We start from the raw sequence: 826 nt of genomic DNA, 5'->3' as shown, positions 1-826 counted from the left end.
CACAGCCCAGCTGGGCCCCTTACCAGCCGAGTGTACCGCCATCGGAGACCTTTCATCCTGTCGGAGCCGCTGCGGGCTGTGAGCGAGTCCTCAGTGCTGTCGGGGAGGAATCACCGCTGGGCGCAGGGCAGGGAGAGGTCCGGGCACGGCCTGCTGGCTCCACGCCCACCGGCTGCCCTTTGCTCCCTCTTAGCTGTCACTCTCAGGCTGAGTTATCAGCGGGCGGTCTGTGAGGTCAGCAGCACTGGCATTCTAGGCCTCACTTGCATTTAGCATCCAACCCACATCAGGCACACGCGGTAAATTCTGGTTGTGATTCCCTCCCACCTCCTTGCCCTCTGGCAGCCTGGCCTAGGGACTGTGGCCCTTGGTGCAGATGCCTGAGCCCCAGGCTGGGCGTCCCGGGTCTCTGGTTCCCCATAGGACCTTGGGTAAGCCCCTTTGCACCCCTGGGCCTCAGTATCCCCACATGTAATATGTTGGACCAGATCATCTCAAAGGCCCTCGCAGTACTGACAGCCTGCAGTTCAGTTCCCTCTCAAAGCTGATGAGTGCCTCCTGACAGAGGCTTAAAAGGGACAAGCCTAGGCCTGGTGGCACAGCGGTTAAGTGCGCACGTTCCCTTTCAGCAGCCCAGGGTTCACTGGTTTGGATCCCGGGTGCGGACATGGGACCTCTTGGCAAGCCATGCTGTGGCAGGCGTCCCACATATGAAGTAGAGGAAGATGGGCAGAGATGTTAGCTCAGGGCCAGTCTTCCTCAGCAAAAAGAGGAGGATTGGCGGCAGATGTTAGCTCAGGGCTAATCTTCCTCAAAAAAAAAAAAA

General features: G+C 58.8%; 1 protein-coding gene across 1 annotated transcript in view; it reads right to left on the bottom strand.

Moving 5' to 3' along the window:
• The window catches only part of TLDC2 (TBC/LysM-associated domain containing 2), a 10,121-nt gene extending 9,980 nt beyond the window's left edge, over positions 1 to 141 (bottom strand). Inside the window, exon 1 of the mRNA XM_046678141.1 lies at positions 24 to 141. Within this exon, the coding sequence (XP_046534097.1) occupies positions 24 to 56 (33 nt within the window). The 5' untranslated portion in view covers positions 57 to 141. The remainder of the gene's footprint in view (positions 1 to 23) is intronic.
• Positions 142 to 826: the final 685 nt, after the last annotated feature.

Source organism: Equus quagga, chromosome 12 (genome assembly GCF_021613505.1).
Source record: "Equus quagga isolate Etosha38 chromosome 12, UCLA_HA_Equagga_1.0, whole genome shotgun sequence".
Classification (NCBI taxonomy): domain Eukaryota; kingdom Metazoa; phylum Chordata; class Mammalia; order Perissodactyla; family Equidae; genus Equus; species Equus quagga.
The sequence above is the reverse complement of the archived record's forward strand: the minus strand, read 5'-3'. Positions and strand labels throughout refer to the sequence as shown.